Consider the following 13,977-nt stretch of genomic DNA (forward strand, 5'->3'; position numbering starts at 1 on the left):
GTACTCCCACCCCATCCTGGGCTGAGATGCTGAGGTCCATAACAACTCTCTCCCAAGGCCACCAGCAAGGGACTCCTCCTCTGTCACGTGCCTTGTGTTTTTTCAACATCGTCTCTTTTAACCTGTACAACAGCCTCAAGGAGGAAGTATTCTTCTTCTTCCCGCTTTGCAGATAAGGAAACCAAAGCTCAAAAGGGTCACACAGGTGGAGAGTGGCAGAGCTGAGATTTCCACTGAATCCTGTCTTCTGATCAGAACACCGTGCTGCCTTAGAGAAATCATAGAGGATGAGGCACCCCCCTCCAGGGGGGACCTGGACCTGACAATGAAAGAAATAGCTCCCAGGCACTCTTGGGTCTCTGTTTAAATGTAAAGCTCTTCCTGGTTTTTGTACTGTTAACAAGCCTTTTTGGTCTCCTATTCCAAAGGCCTATCTGGCTAAGACAGGTGCCTGACGAGTCCTCAAGATACAACTCCGTACTCTTCTGCAGTACTCAGTGTCTGCTTTTTACATAGGGATTCAGAACACGAGGGAAGCTGTCAGTTTTCTCTGGATAGAGGCAACTGGCAGTGAAGCAAAAATCAACTTTTGTCCTAGTTAAAGAAATGACGTGAGTTGTTTTTTGGGTAACGATTCTCCTTGCAGCCGCCTCCCTGGAACAGTGAGACATCCCTACAAGTGCTTTCTGACAGGGCCCCCTGATTGTTCTGTCAGCTGCCCTTGTGACTAATGCAGGCTGGGAAGCTCGCAGGCACTGCCATGAAACAACACTGGCCCAAGTTCTCACTCAAGACTTACTCATTTCCATGGGATGCTAAAAGTACTAATAATACTGTTAATAACCACAATAGTATCAAACTTTTACTGAGAGCCAACTCTGTGCCAGGCAATGGGATAGGTGCTTTATGCAAATTATCTTACTGGAACATCACAAAACCCTGTGAAACGGCCACTATTATTATCCCCATTTTACAGATGGGTAAACTGAGGCTGAGAGCGGTTAAATAAACTTGCCTAAGGTCAGAAAGCATGTAAGCAGCAGAGCTGAGATTTGAAAGCAGGCAGCCTTATTTCAGAACCCACGCTCTCAACCCTGATGCTACCCTCAGTTTCCTCGCCTATAAAATGGGCCTAATCATTCCAGCCACATCCATTATAAGAGCCATAAGGAAAGTGGAAACTGAAGTTCAGAGAAGTTAAGCAACTTGATCAAGTTTACACAGCCAGCAAGGGACGGAGCCAGGGCCTGAATGGGGTCTTTTGATCCTCCATTATGTGACCTACAGTGTAGTGGCTGAGAGTATGACCTTTGAAATCCTATGTCATTCACTCGTTGTGTGACCCTGGCAAGTTGTTAACTTCTCTGAGCTTTAGTTTCCTCTTCCAGGAAACACAGAACTGTTACGAGTGTTCAGAGAGATGATACGTGTATAGTAATGGCTTGGATCGATGCTAAGTGCATAGTAAAGATTTAGAATACCAGATACAAGGAGGGAAAGTTACAGTATAAGGCTTAAGACTGTGAGCACAAAAGAGAAAAAAAAAATTAAAAGTACCAGCTCAAGAGGCTGAGTGCACAGTCCTGTCATTTACTGTATGGAGGTGGGTGAGTTACCTAAGCTCACTGGGTCTCCACGTCCTCATCTGTAAACTGGGGATAATAACCCAGAGGTGCTGGGAGATTTCAATAAGAAAACACAAGCAAAGTGCTTAGAACAGTCAGGGTCATGTTGACAGGGCACACTCAAAGCAAACTGCTCAGGCTTCCCTGGTGGCGCAGTGGTTGAGAGTCCGCCTGCCGATGCAGGGGACACGGGTTCATGCCCCGGTCCAGGAGGATCCCACATGCCGCGGAGCGGCTGGGCCCGTGAGCCATGGCCGCTGAGCCTGCGCGTCCGGAGCCTGTGCTCCGCAAGGGGAGAGGCCACAACAGTGAGAGGCCCGCGTACCGCAAAAAAAAAAATAAAAAGCAAACTGCTCTGATTATTAATGATAAAAAGTGACCCCTGTTATTTCTACTACTCTCAACCACACTGCTTTTTTGGGTGAAAATGTTTTTAAAACAATTAAATGCTATCAAATAAAGCATTATGGCCATGGCTGCTCAAGTTTCATGGTTTGACTTACAACTAACTTTCCCCTCACATCATTCTCTCCCCATTTTGTTCTGCAAACAGATTTCTTTTCTTCGGAAAAGCAGAGGCAGGGTATTCAAATGGAGACTAAAAGGACCCGAAAACCTTCATAGGGAGAGTGGGTGACTAAAGCAAGGCACTCACCCCAATGGCGGCCTCTCTGAACGGGTGCCCTTCAGAGGCAAAAACACACATCGTCTCTCGGAAGAGATCTCCCAGGCTCAGTGAGGGTCCTCCCTGGATTCCCAGCCCAGGCCAGAGCAACCCGTAACACCCCAGGGGACCAGAAGACGGCCCAAAGGCAAGGCCCTGGGTCCCGCAGCCTTTGTGGGTGGTTAAGTGCTGACTCCAATTTCTCTATCTTCCTATGAAAATAACTGCACACGTCTCTACAAATGAAAGGCCACTGGTTGCTTGTTTCCCAAAAAACTTTCCAACTAAGAAACTGAATGTTAAGTGGATCTGTCAGAGTTCTGTCCAGACATGGCAGCCCTGAGCAGACACCAGAGAAAGAACACATCTTTCCCGCCCTCTGTTTTCCACTCCCCCTCTGCTGGTGAGGTGATGCAATCCTTATCTGGAACTTGATAGGATGTAGAAAATAATTACAAATGAAAAGGTTATTCATAATTTTTAAATGAGCTAATTAGTAAACCCAGTCAGACTTGCTCATTACAGTAATTAATAATTGATTATCCTTGAAATGAAACACAATTTTCATCAAAAATCTAATTAAATATCTGTGCTTTTTGCCTGTTGATGAGTTGGTCTGCTAGCAGTGTCTTTGTTAAGGATAGTCGTGCTCAACAGAGACAATTACTTTGATTTTTAATAATTGATAGTTCCTTACAAGTTAGTCCTCACAGTCTGTGATGATGGCCAAGCAACAAGAGCTCATCCCTGGCCCCAGCAACTGGAGGAGAGCGAGCACAAGGCTGCCAGCCCGGCCCATGAGGACAGGTAGGCGCTCACCTCGCACCTGCAGTGCATTCACTGCATTAGCTAACGCTCACTCCAGACTCACAAGCATCCTTCTGAGGTGATGGGCCATGCCGGTTTTCTAGATGAGAAATCGGAACTCAGAGAGAGAAGTGAGATGCCCAAGCGGCTCGGTGGCTGAGCTGGGAGTGGAATCCAGGTTCTCAGGCCGGTGTGAGCTCTGCCCCAGCACCTTGCTGACTTTCCAGGTAACAAAGGGAACACCCCAGGCTTGCCTCTCTGATCTGGTCCTTGGATACAGAATCTAGACTCCTGTTTTAAGTTTTCTATATACATCGGGCTTTGTCAGAAGGACGTATTTATTCTTGGCAGGGACACATTCTCAGTGGACTGACGTCTCCCAACTTGAGAGACGAATTCTCCCAAATCGACCTCACATCTACCCTACCCGCAACCTACACTGTCACCCTCCTAGTTGAAGCCCTCAGCGTCTCCTGACTTGTTTATGCAATAGGGCCTGTTCTTTCTTCCTCCATCCTTACCTTTCTGAGATAAACATCTGACTATGTCCTGCCACCGCTTAAAGCCCTTCAATGGCTCCCTGTTGCCCATCCAGTAAGGTCCTTAGCTTGGCCTCCACGGTGATCTTCATAATCTGACCAAACTCTACTGCATTAGCTCCAGTCGTGTCCCCGACACCCCTCAGTTGCTTCAAACACAGAAACCCCTTTTGCCATCACATTATCCTCTTTCGAGACTTTGAAATGTCCCTTGGTTTGAAATTCCTTTCCTTCACGTCTACTTCTGGCTGTGACTTGAAGAGTCAGCTAAAACATCACCTTTCACAGGAAGCCTCCTCTAGTCCTCCTGGCTGGGGCTGGGTATTCCCATAGTCCCTGAGCTGCCTCAGCCACTTCTAACACTGCTATGTTATCATATCATATCAATCACTGCTTCTAAGCTACGAACACCTCAAGAGTAGGGAATATACTGTTGGCCCTAGCACTCAGCACAGTGCCTGACTGAAGGTACCTACCCTGTTTCGTTTGCTGAATGAAAAAGAAACTTCACAAAATCGTAGATTCTGAGACTTATCAATGTTGGAAGGAAAAGTAAAGGTGCTCCAGAGAACATGCCCAGTCAATGAATGAATCTTTTTCTTGCTTACATGGTCATAAGCACTATTTGCACCCTTCCTAGGTAGGGAACTCACTACTGGCCACAGTAGCCCCTATCTTTAGATAGCTGATGATGGACGGTGTATTCTTACTATATGGGAGATGAAGGAGCCCATGGGATGGAAAGCAGAAGAGGGCTCATTTAATCATATAAAGAGTGATGCTTTCCTTCTGAACTAGGTTACATAGTACATAGTATAAACCTTGACTTCAACACAAAACAAGCTGATGTCTATGTAGTGAACTACTCGACTCTTGATGAACAGTGACACTGCCTGTTCAAAAGTCTACTCATCTATGAAATATAATAATGTCAGTCAAAAGCAAGGGCTGTGCTAGTGGTTGGTGGGGATACAGTATTGGGAGTGCCACAAAGAAACTTCCATGCCAGGTGACAGTGCTTGGAACCCCACAACCCTCACCAGTAACCCAATCTACATCAATCATGAACCTCGTGCAGAGCCTGGGTGGGTGCTGACCTTTCCCAGTTTGGCTGTTCCTTTTACCCAATGACCCAGGGCAGGGATGGCAAATACGTGGAATGTCAACCATATTCTCCATTCCTGTGACCACAACAGACATCAATAATCAATCACAGAGACTCTTTTCCATCGAGTCTGAATATAGCCTTGGGATCCTTCTCAACACAGCTTTCTAGGTGGCGACAGCTAATCAATCAGACAGAAGAATAGATAAACACGTATGCCAACCTGACCCTGATGCCGTGAAATTCTGTAAGCCAATCTTCACAGGGGGAAAAGAGACCCCGGATACCAGACGAGGCTTATTATACCTCGAGATGTTTAAGGAGACCTCCTTGTTTGCAGGGCTATCGTTTTCCTAGTTACTTGTTTTTATTTAATTCAAAGATCTTGAAAGGGAAGTAACCTTACAGCTTACATCACCCAAACCCCCAACCATGCTTGAACCCCTTCTCCGCATCCCGAACAAGTGGGAGCCAGACCTCTCAAGACAGTTCTTTTCCATCCACGATGACTTTGCTTGTCGCTAAGTTCTTTTTCACAATGGGCGGCACTCGGTCTTCCTTTGGCTTCTGCCAGCTAGTTCCATTTCTATTTATTGGGCTTATACTAAAAGGTTCCCTTTGCCGATAGAATAACCTCAGAATGCCTTAGCGTGGGTTCGAGGCCTTCTCAAGCTGGTCTGACCTACCTTAAATCTTAGAATTATAGAATTTGAAGGCTGGAAAGGACAGAGGGTTAAGCCCACCCCGCTGGATGCCTTTACTAAGAGGCTGATTTTCATAGAGGCAGCAGACTCTGCACAACATCCCGAGATCTCTTCAGATTAATAGCTTTCCTGGGAGCGGACCAAAGACCAAACACAGGGGTCTGAAGCAGAAAACCAGACTGTGCTGCAAGTAAGTCAAAAGAGCGCACAGTGGGAGGCATCGCAAGCGGGGCAGTGGGTCCGGAGGAGTTTCTTACATCACGGACGTGCCCTGGGGTCCGGTAGGAAGGCCGATCAGTGCTGCTCTGGGTCTCTGCGCTCGCTCAGGCAGCTCTAACTGCTCCCTGGGACCCTTTCTGACACTCGACCTTGGCTCCCCACAGATGGCCCTGCCCGACCGCCACCTTCGGACATGCCGTCTGGCTTGAGGTCACACACTCTGACCTTTGGCAGTTTGTCTCCAACCCCAGGGCGCCCTGCCTCCTTCCTGCTCCTCGCTGTGGCACCAACAGGAGAGGCCAGCCTCCTGTTCAGCTGCCCAACTTGTCATTTCATTTCTAGGGACTCCCATCTATGACACTCACGTCACAGATGACCACCACGTCAAAAGCCGGTCTTGGTGAGTGCTTTTGCCTGATGCCAGGCCTCCACCACACGAGAGAGCCGACGCAGAGCTTCCTCCCTGGTATACGTGCAGGAGCATGAGAGAGAGGGCCCTGAGAGCTGACCTGGATAGTCAGGGCAGGGGGAGGGGGGCGGGTGCAGGCCAGGCCAGTGATCCAGGGCTGAGCGGCTCACCCTGCAAGCTCTGACTGCCGTGCTGGCAAGGTGCCTTCATGCCCACAGGTGTCTCGGTCACTGCCCTATGGGCCAAAGGGGACCCAGGGGAAGCTGGGGTGAGGGAGGTGCTTACCCACAAAGTACGCCAGCAGGACGACCAGCGTGGCTGAGATGGCAATGGCGCTCAGGGCCGCGCACTTCCAGTTACAGTACTTGGAGGGCTTCTTCAGGTTGAAGGCCGGTCGCGAGAAGGTGCTACGGGGCAGGGGTCGGGGCGGAGGTGAGTACACGGTGCTGGACGTCAGAGGGTACCCCGGCGACGTGGTGCAGAAGAGTGGGGAGGTGCCTCCCGGCTTGAAGAGGAAGTGCCTGTGGATGGAGAGAAGCCAGAGGGCGTCAGGGGCTGACGACTCACCAGGAGCCCACACTGACCTGAGGATGCAGGCAGCAGTAGAAGAAGCATGCAGAGGAGCCTGGGGAGAGAGAGAGAGAATCAGCACGGAGGAGACGGAGGGACAGAAAAACAGAGAATCATGTACCAGACCATAAAACAGGGCACACGAAGACACGTTTCCACGAAACACGGATGGGACAGCCCTCCCCATGGGGAACCCACCCAAGCCAAGGCGGAAGGTGTTACCAACTGGACAGAAGGCTGAGTGTTGAGATCCTTTTCCTGGGAAGGGATGGGGCTGGGATGCTGCTTCTTGGGGAATAAACTAGATGTTTTCTAAAATTACTGCAGTAACTTGGAACGTGTCTAAAATCCTGTTCTGCCCCCCTGGAGATTACGAAACCGAAAAAATTCCGTCTCCCTCCAATATGTCCTTTGACTTTGTACCGTGGTGGAGGAATAAAATACCAATCGTTTTAAAGGTGGTTTTGGTAGGAGTGGGAACCAAGAAACCACCACTAAGCTCTGCCATGGTCACGAGTCCCCTAGTGGCTGCTACACAGCCAATGGCAGCAAACGCCTTCTAAGCACTCTCCTCAAAAGCCAGTCTGCTGGGACTTCCCTGGTGGTCCAGTGGTAAAGAATCTGCCTTACAATGCAGGGGATGCGGGTTCGATCCCTGGTCAGGGAACTAAGATCCCACGCGTCGCAGGCAAATATAAATAAATAAATAATAAATCTTTAAAAAAAGATACTTCAATTTTAAAAGCCAGTCTGCTGCCTTCCAAGCCCTTGGTAAAAGCCATGGGAGGGGACAGATGGGCAACTGCAGCCTGGCTACGGTCTTGAGGGCCGCACGGCAAGGTCAAAGCACATGGTTTGGCCAAACTAAGTGCCAGGAAGTCCTCCACAGCTTGGCTTTAACCACGGCCACGAGAGGACTGGGACACAGCCTGGGAAACGGGGTGCACTGGTTGCACTGCATGCCCCTGAAGTCTTGGGGTCAAAGGTAATACTTAGAGGAATCTTGTACCCTGCTGGGGTGCAAGATGACTCAGGCCACAGAATACATACTCAGGGCCAGCATACACACAATACAGGGCCTGTGCTGCATAAAAGCTGCTACGTGAGATGGCTTTCAGAATGGCAGAGGCAGCCAATGAGATGCCAGGAGCGTCATATTAACAGGACTGCTGTTAATATGCCGGGGGACAGTGTATTCCAAGGATAAACTCTTGCAAGCTGAACATGGACTTGGGGATGGGCATGCAACATGGCCTCATCACTTCCCCCAGGAGATCCCAGGGAAAGGTCTCAGAGTCTGCATGCAAGTGCAGGAGCCACAGGGAGAGCACACACAGACAGGAGAAGCATGGGGATGTCACCTACCCATCACTGTAAGACCCATCATGGCGGGAGGCGCTGAGAATGTCCATCTCAATGAGGTTGTCCTGCAATGTCCCTAGGAATGGCTGCTTGCCTAGGTTTCTATGCACACATGGAGACATGAATGAAGCAATGAGTCATGCATCAATGAAGGGGGAGAGTAGAGAAACACACAAAGTGGCTGACGGGTACAGCTGTGCGTGAGACCAACAGGATGCAGTTTCCAGGCGATGGGTCTGCCTGCAAGCCACAAGCGCCCGGGGTCTGCCTGGCCCGGGGCGTCTGGAGGGAGTATTCTCCATACAAACCTGTATGTCTGCCAGCTGTGTGCATCAAATCACAGATCTGACTGGTGAAGACTGACTGCGGCTCAGGTGCTGAGCTAGGCATGTTATAGCCATTTACCTCAAGTCTTCAAAAGAGGCAGTGCAAGGAAGGCAGTGTCATCCCCATTCTACAGACGAGGAAATGGAGATGTGGAGAGGTCCCAGGGCCAGCCAAGGCTACCAGCTAGCAAGGCTCAAAGCAGGAATTTGAGCGCAAGTTTATCTGTTCCGAAGCCCGTGCTTTCTCCTCTACGTCACCCTGCCTACGTCTGCTTTAACAACAGCCAGCGATGCATACTTTGCTTGTCCAAAGGAAAAAGACAGACAAGCATTTTGGGCCATTTGCTTCTAAAGCTGTGGTTTTCAAACTTGCGTAAGCACCAGAATCCTCTGGAGGGCTGTGCTTTGCTGAGACCCAGCCCCAGAAATTCGGGGTCAGTAGGTGTTGGGGGCCTGGGGACCTGCATTTCTCACAAGTCCCCAAGCAGTGATGATACTGGAGCGTCAGGGTCCTTCGGCAGTGCAGGGACCTGGGTGATGACAGATTGGCGAGGCTGGCACCCCACAGAGACAGAGGCGGAGGCTCTTTTGTCCCTCCACATGCACTGAGGGCAGTGCAGCGTTTCGGGACCCAGGACGCAGGTAGACACACTAGCTATTTTAGTCTCAACCGTGCCTGCTAAGTGGCGTCACTCACACATGAGTGCATGGGATCCTGTTTTCTGATATTTCAGGATTGCCGCCACCTTCCTTGAATCATTTCGAAGAAGCCGGTGGTGGATGCAGCCTGCTGTGTGTGCCCAAGCGAAGGACTGACTGCAGAAAGCTACCTTTCACGCCCAGCCCTGCCAGGGACCATCCTTCTGACTTTGACCAGGTCGTAAGAACCGGAAAACCTAAATTCAAGTCCCTTTTCTGCCGCTTTCGTGCTGTGTGACTTTGTGTAAACACTTCTTTAACCTCTTCTAATCTTATACTACTTTTTTCATCTGTAAAATGGGGCTAATAATACTAAGCTCACAGGTTGCTATAGGACCAACTGAGGAATGTTGGGAGCTTTTCAAGGGCTAAACAAAGATTACAGAAGTACTAATGCTAACTATAAGAGCGACTACCTACCCTACATCCACCATATGCTTTTCACTGTCTAGAACTCTGCAACTATTATCCAGTGTAAATCTTCCTCTTCACAACAACCTACGAAGTCTCTGCCATCATCTCTGTTTTGCGGGCTGGCACGGCAAGGCTTGGAGAAGTCGCACTCCTAAGGTCCTACTGTACAGTAAACAAGCGGCAGAGCTTGACGGCAGCCTGAGTTTGTCTGACGCCAGGGCTCAGGCCCTCCCTGCCTGTAATCCTGGGTCGCTGCCGAGCCTGTGGCTTTGCCCCTGGCCGGCCTCACGGACCAACGCGAGGGGTTGTAAGTACTACCGCAGAGCACCATTTCGTGGGCACTCCTGGGTACAGGCAACACTGTTTTGCAGCCGGGCCTCTAAGTACCGCCGTGCTGGTGGGGACCTTCCCTTTGAGAGGATCCTGAAGCAGTCTGGGTCCAGCAGCCTGCGTGGCAGGCGGTTCTGATAGAGTTCACTACCCCGGGGCATCCCACAGAGCCTGGGAGTTCCTGCAGGGGAGTCCCTCAGAGTAGCCCCATTTCTGCCCCCAGACAGATGGCCTCCCGATGGGAGGTCTTGTGACACAGTGGGAGGTACACAGGCCCCGGGGTCAGCAGGGTCTGCTTCCATCATGCCCCGGGACCTCAAGCAGGTGAGTCTGTCTCTCTGATCATTCATAAGCCAGGAGACTCACTCTCGTTAGAAATCCAGATGATACTTCTCCTGAAGTATCACCTGGCTCGTGTCACTGCCCTGCTCTCATCCCTCCAATGGCATCACAGGAATAAAACCATAGTCCTTACTGGAGCCCACAAGATCTTGTAAGATCCGACCCACTGCTACCTCTCCAACCTCATTTTCTGTGCTACCCTGGCCTCCTCGCTGTTTCTCCAACAGGCTAAGCCTTTGCTGCTACTTGCCTGAATCACGTGCCCCCAAATATCTGCACAGACCAGTGCCTCCCTTCTCACCCTAACTATAAAAGCTCCCGCCCTGCTCTTTCTAGTCACCCACTGGCCCCCTGCACTGCTTTAGATTCCCACATAGCACTAGACATGCACACACACACGAAGGTATACGTATGTGTGCAAGCGTGCGTGTGTGTCTGTGTGTGTGTGTCTAATACGCTTATTGTGCTTTTTCCTAATGCCATTTAGTTTCATGAGGGTAGAAATCTCAGGTCGTATTCTCTGCCCGTGTGCCCAGAGTCTAGAAGAGCCCCTGACACGTGGAAGCAGGCACTCATGTAACATCGGCCGAATACTGCAGACGATGAGGTATACAAAGGTAAGCGTGCTGGCATAGCGCTAGCACGCAGTTGGCGTTTAATTGAGGGTAGCACAGGTGATGTTTTATTATTATTTCATCTATTCCCTGCATTTCACGAGGAAATTTTCAGCCTTCTTATAGTCTATACAGCCCAGCCTGAGCAGGCCCTAACTGCCCCTGTCCGGGGGCCCCAGGGATGAGTTCTTGCTGTCGCCCTAGGGCCTGAGGGTGGCTGCGTGGCACGCTCGCCAGAACGTGTAGGAGTCTGGCCTGCATCGCTAGGTAAGGACTATGCTCTCAGAGAGTCAAATCTATACTTAGGATGCATCAGAAACAAATAGATAAATACATTCAGGGAAAAAAGACAAAGGATAAAGATGAAAATGTTAACAGTGGGGATTTTCCACTGTCCGGATCAAGAGTGATTTTAATTTTTAATTTTGTAATTCAAAAGGAAACAGTTATTTAAAAAGAGAGAGCAGACAAGTATCTCCTCAAAGTACAGATCTATTCAAACAAGGGGAGAGGCAATGCAAGAGAACAAAGGGTTTCTAGAGTGATAGAGTGCATACGATTTCCTGAAAGAGCGTCCACACCCAGGCTAACTTGGATGTTAATCATTTAGATCACTTGGGAGTTTGGGGTGACATGAGCACTTGCTGAAATGCTGCCTATTCAGATGCTATTATTGCCTTGAAATAGTAAGCCTCATTCTGTACTTTCAAAACTGAGTTCTGGGTCAAATTATTAGGTCTCATTTGACTGCTGAGAAAACCAAGACCCAGAGAGACATGTGTCCTGCTCCCATCCACACAGCAAGTCAGTGGCAGAGCTGGAACGAAAACCCGGGTGTCCAGACTCCCAGTTCAAGGCTCCCTACTAAATTTCCTGTCTATCTCTGCCTCCAGCACTCTGGGTTTCTGGTTCTTCTGAAACACAGAAGTGATGAGGATTTCCTGACGGGGAACCTGCGCTGCTGAGCCCTCCTTGGGTCACAGTCCTGCAGGGTCTCCAGCCACTGCTGCTGGGAGCCCAGGTACGGCCACTGGATTCATCTGACCTCACGTTGGTGGGTGTTGTTAACTCACTTTACAGATATGGAAACTGAGGCCCAGATAAGTTAAGTGACAGCCTAAGATCACACGGCAGTGGAAAGCTAGAGATGGGACTCAAACTCAGATCTCTCCCGCCTCACAGCCCCAAGCTGCCTGTGAGGAAAGAGTTGCCGCTGGCTTGGGGAAGGAACTGCAGTGTAGTGCTAGACTGCTCTTAAAGCTCTTCTTAGAGAGGGAGGGGACTGGCTCCCCTCTAAGCCTGAGGGGGGGCCCTGGGCCAGTCCCTGAGCTGCAGGGTTCCACCTCTCTGACCCAGGGCCGGTTGAGCTTGCCTCCCAAGCACAAAATGCATGGCTTTGGGGAAGGAAGTGGCTGGGAAGCTGCAGTGGCCAGTAGTTCTTCCGGGACTGCCCTGTTCAGCAGCCCAGCTTCTCACCATGAGCCCACTGTCCTGGACCATGTTTCCACCCGCTAAGCCCTGGGACAGCCACCCGGTAGAGCAGGACAGGCAGGGATCACACCCCACACTCTGCAGACCCCCACCCGTGCCAAGGTGTGCGGGGTGTTAAGAGACTTGCCCAAGACCACACTTAGCGTTAGTTACGGAGCTGGCATGTGAACAAATGGATGAACAAAGAAACAAAAATGAACCAGGTCTTCCCTGCCAATCTCATGACGTCAGTCTCGATTTGCAAGATGTTGGCAGCTTCTACCACCCCCAGCCCCCATGCCCACGGGGAAAAGTGCAACCTCCTGTTCATGGAACTCAAGGTCCTCCACCAGGGACCCCCATTTACTGTCATCTCCACTGGGAAGCCCCTGCAGCTCCCACTTCACCGAACTCTTGATTCTCTCTCCAAAAGGCCAAGCTCCCTCCTGGCCTTTGCACAACTGCCCCTCATCTCAGAATTCCTCTCTCCCTGCAGATTCTACTAATGCATGCCCCAAGAGGCTACCTTTAATAATCAGGAAGGCAGTGCTGGACAGTGGTTAGGGGCAGAAGCTCCAGAGTCAGCCGGCCTGGGCACGGCTCCTGGCCCTGCCATTTGCTGACTGTGCCTCCTTAGGCAAGTGGCTTAAGCTTTCTGTTCTTCAGATTCTTCACCTCTAAAGTGAGGAGGATAATAAGACCACCTTTCTGTGCAGAAGAGTTAAGATAGCAGTCCTGACTGCTGTCCTTCGAAAGGCTTGCTTATAAGGTTGGCCCTTGGCTGGTGTCTGAGAGCTCAGGGTTCAGGAGGGTTCCCACCATCAACTGATAAGAGAGGCTGACTCACTGAGTTTTATTTGTACAAACAATATGGTTTATGCTGAACACCTGCTTTCCTTCTGGGAGTCTGGATTTGGGGTACTTGCCGGCAGGTGATGTCTGTGTGACCAGCCCCCAGTAAAAACCCTGGGCCCTGAGTCTCTAATGAGCTTCCTCGGTTGGGAGCTCATCAGAGCACCCAGTAAGGGCTCTCTGAATGTTTGTTATGATTGTTATTTGAGGCTTCCAAGCCGAGGGAGCCACACCCTCTCCTCTCCTCTCACAGCATCATCCAGACAGCCCTGTCCCCATTCATTCACCTATGGGTCTGCCTCCCTCCCTAGACCTCCAGCTTCTTATGTGGCAGTGGCTGTATCTTATGCATGTCTGTGACGGAATCACCAATGACAGGGACGACTGTCCTTCCCAGTTCCCTGCGATGCTCAGGGGCTGGCCTGGCGTACCAGCAGACACCGTGTGCCATTCTGGGAAGCGCGTCAGGGCTGGAGACCACGGGATAGTCTCCCATCCCTGAGGGTAGGCAGAGCTGTTCCCCAAATTGAGTATGACCACAAAGTGGCCCCCAGGCTCCCAAACCAGGCCTGAGATCACATGAGTTAGAGCTGAGGTCTGGCAGCCTTCTGCTCCAGCTTCCCCTTCATCCGACAGGAGCCTGATGGTTTATTAATCAGGCAGTCTCTGTGGAATCAATTACGCGTCTGATGCTGCAGAGTGTGAAAGAAGTGGATCAGGTTTTAGGGGATCCTGAACACATGGCTCCCACCAGAATGGACCACAGATGCACCTGCAGGGCTTAAAGCAATATCAAACCCCAGCTCTGGGGAGCACAGGTAGACTCGATCTCCTCCTTGGGGGACTCAGTCACCCTGGGGGAGTGTCAGAAGCACAGCGGGGGCAGAGAAAGGAGTGGGTTACCCAGGCCCTCTCTCTCCTTCGTC

General features: G+C 50.6%; 1 protein-coding gene across 13 annotated transcripts in view; it reads right to left on the bottom strand.

Moving 5' to 3' along the window:
* The window catches only part of TENM4 (teneurin transmembrane protein 4), a 739,976-nt gene that overhangs the window by 220,277 nt on the left and 505,722 nt on the right, over window positions 1-13,977 (bottom strand). For 10 of the 13 annotated variants that reach the window (XR_009564930.1, XM_060303774.1, XM_060303773.1 and 7 more), the window contains 2 exons: window positions 8,008-8,106; window positions 6,358-6,593 (listed from right to left, as the gene is read on the bottom strand). Coding sequence is in view for 12 of the 13 variants with exons in the window: in XM_060303774.1 (XP_060159757.1) it covers window positions 6,358-6,593; window positions 8,008-8,106 (335 nt within the window). In the remaining variant the exon portion in view is untranslated. The remainder of the gene's footprint in view (window positions 1-6,357; window positions 6,594-8,007; window positions 8,107-13,977) is intronic. The other 3 variants (XM_060303782.1, XM_060303783.1, XM_060303779.1) reach the window with 1 other exon arrangement.

This window comes from Globicephala melas, chromosome 8 (genome assembly GCF_963455315.2).
Source record: "Globicephala melas chromosome 8, mGloMel1.2, whole genome shotgun sequence".
Taxonomy (NCBI): domain Eukaryota; kingdom Metazoa; phylum Chordata; class Mammalia; order Artiodactyla; family Delphinidae; genus Globicephala; species Globicephala melas.